This window comes from Curcuma longa, unplaced genomic scaffold (genome assembly GCF_044706935.1).
Source record: "Curcuma longa cultivar G26 ecotype Majalengka, Jawa Barat unplaced genomic scaffold, ITB_CL_G26_1.1 contig_25120, whole genome shotgun sequence".
NCBI classification, from domain to species: domain Eukaryota; kingdom Viridiplantae; phylum Streptophyta; class Magnoliopsida; order Zingiberales; family Zingiberaceae; genus Curcuma; species Curcuma longa.
The window spans coordinates 1-1,688 of record NW_027432648.1 but is presented as its reverse complement, the minus strand read 5'-3'; the positions used below and the strand labels follow the sequence as shown (position 1 = coordinate 1,688).

Genomic DNA, 1,688 nt, shown 5'->3' with positions numbered 1-1,688 from the left:
AAAGTTGCCGAAGTGATTAATCAGGTCCAGAAGCTGCAGATAAATTTCAAAAGATTTACAATATCTTTTTTGCCAAAGACTGTCTGTCAAATTTGTGTTTACATTTGCAAGGGATGCTATAAACTCTCAGCTGTCAAAGGATGTTGTTGATGCAGTTGACCCAAAAGTTTCAAGGGAGACTTGCATCATATGTTTGGAAGTTACAGATTCTTCAGAAATGTTGACTGTTGATAATTGTTTACATCGGTTTTGCTTTTCCTGTATGAAACAGCACGTTGAAGCTAAATTGCATCATGGAATACTCCCAGGCTGTCCACATGATGGTTGCAAAGTTGTCCTTGATTTAGAATCTGGTAGGAAATATTTACCACCTAAACTACTTGAACTTTTGAGCCAACGCCTAAAGGAGGCATCAATTCCTGACGAGCAGAAAGTTTACTGTCCATACTCCAGGTGCTCAGCTCTCATGTCGGCAAGTGATGTTTATGCTTCCTAGACCGGAAGAGTTAAGAAAATGTGTGGCTTATTCTGATACATCTGTTGATTGTTTAAAAAAATGTGTCAAATGCAATGGCTTATTTTGCATCAAGTGTAAGGTTCCTTGGCACGAGAGACTAACTTGCTATCAGTTTAAGATGTTATCACCTACAATCCGTCCTGAAGAGGCAAGGTTACAGGACCTTGCAAAACAAAAGTTATGGCGCCAATGTGTTAGGTGCAACCACATGATTGAACTCTCAGAAGGCTGTTTCCATGGCATGACTTGCAGGTAATCCTTTGTGCAAAATCTCTGTAGGATGATTACCTTGTTTTCTGTTTTGACTTTTTGATGCCTTTGTCTGCGTTTGGCCTTTCTGAAATCTTGTTGCTGTAGACCCATGCCTACATGCAGTACAAGTAGCATTATTCACATGTGCGGCCATGCCAACCTTGTCTTGCCCTTTCATCACCTCTTTGATGTCATCCCACTTTATCTTGCTTGTTGAAACAAGATATGGGTTTTCTTTTTCAATGAAACAAGGGTATTGTGTTTCCAGAGTTGGAGTATTTTTCTTAGGCAACTTGTTGACTTATACACACTTGTCCACCACTCAAACAAGTCGTCTATTCCTTTTTTATATGAATCTCTTAAAAACTGTCCCTTTATATTAATATTAATATAAATCAGGTTTTTCACCTAAAAATTGTTCAGGATAGCCTATGTCTAGGTTGTTGACCACACACATTTTTTTACTCTTCATTACCCAAGAGGCAGAGGAGCTGATATAACACCGAATCTTCATTATCTAATAGGATAATGTTTATTCTAAGATAACTTTTAGTATCTTTAAGTAGCCCGTTCACCTGTGATTTATCCAGGAAGACTGCACCAAAATCGCATGACAGATGCTCATTGTCGAACTTTATGTTATCTTCATATTGGGGGAATTATCATGTTACCTTCTATGCTGTCTTTTGGTTCGCAAGTGAACTTGATGCCGGTTGGTACTTAAACTATTTATGCAGTGAAATGGCTTTGCAATACATAGAATGACTCTAAACTCCTTTATGCACTATGTTTATCTTTGAATTACATTCAATAAGAGATGAGGAGTCTATAAATCGTATCCCTATGCTTTACATGTGCTGTATTTTCTTGGGCAATTTTTTCATCGTGAAACTTGTTGTATTCTTAGATACTAATGTTG

At 37.7% G+C, this 1,688-nt stretch overlaps 1 protein-coding gene across 1 annotated transcript; it reads left to right on the top strand.

Moving 5' to 3' along the window:
• Positions 1-3: 3 nt before the first annotated feature.
• On the top strand, positions 4-1,030 carry LOC141818509 (E3 ubiquitin-protein ligase RSL1-like; the record flags this gene model as incomplete). The annotated part of the gene is given in 3 exon segments (XM_074705997.1): positions 4-75; positions 77-493; positions 495-1,030. Coding segments are annotated over 3 exon segments (768 nt in total), but the record flags the coding sequence as incomplete, so codon positions are not given.
• Positions 1,031-1,688: the final 658 nt, after the last annotated feature.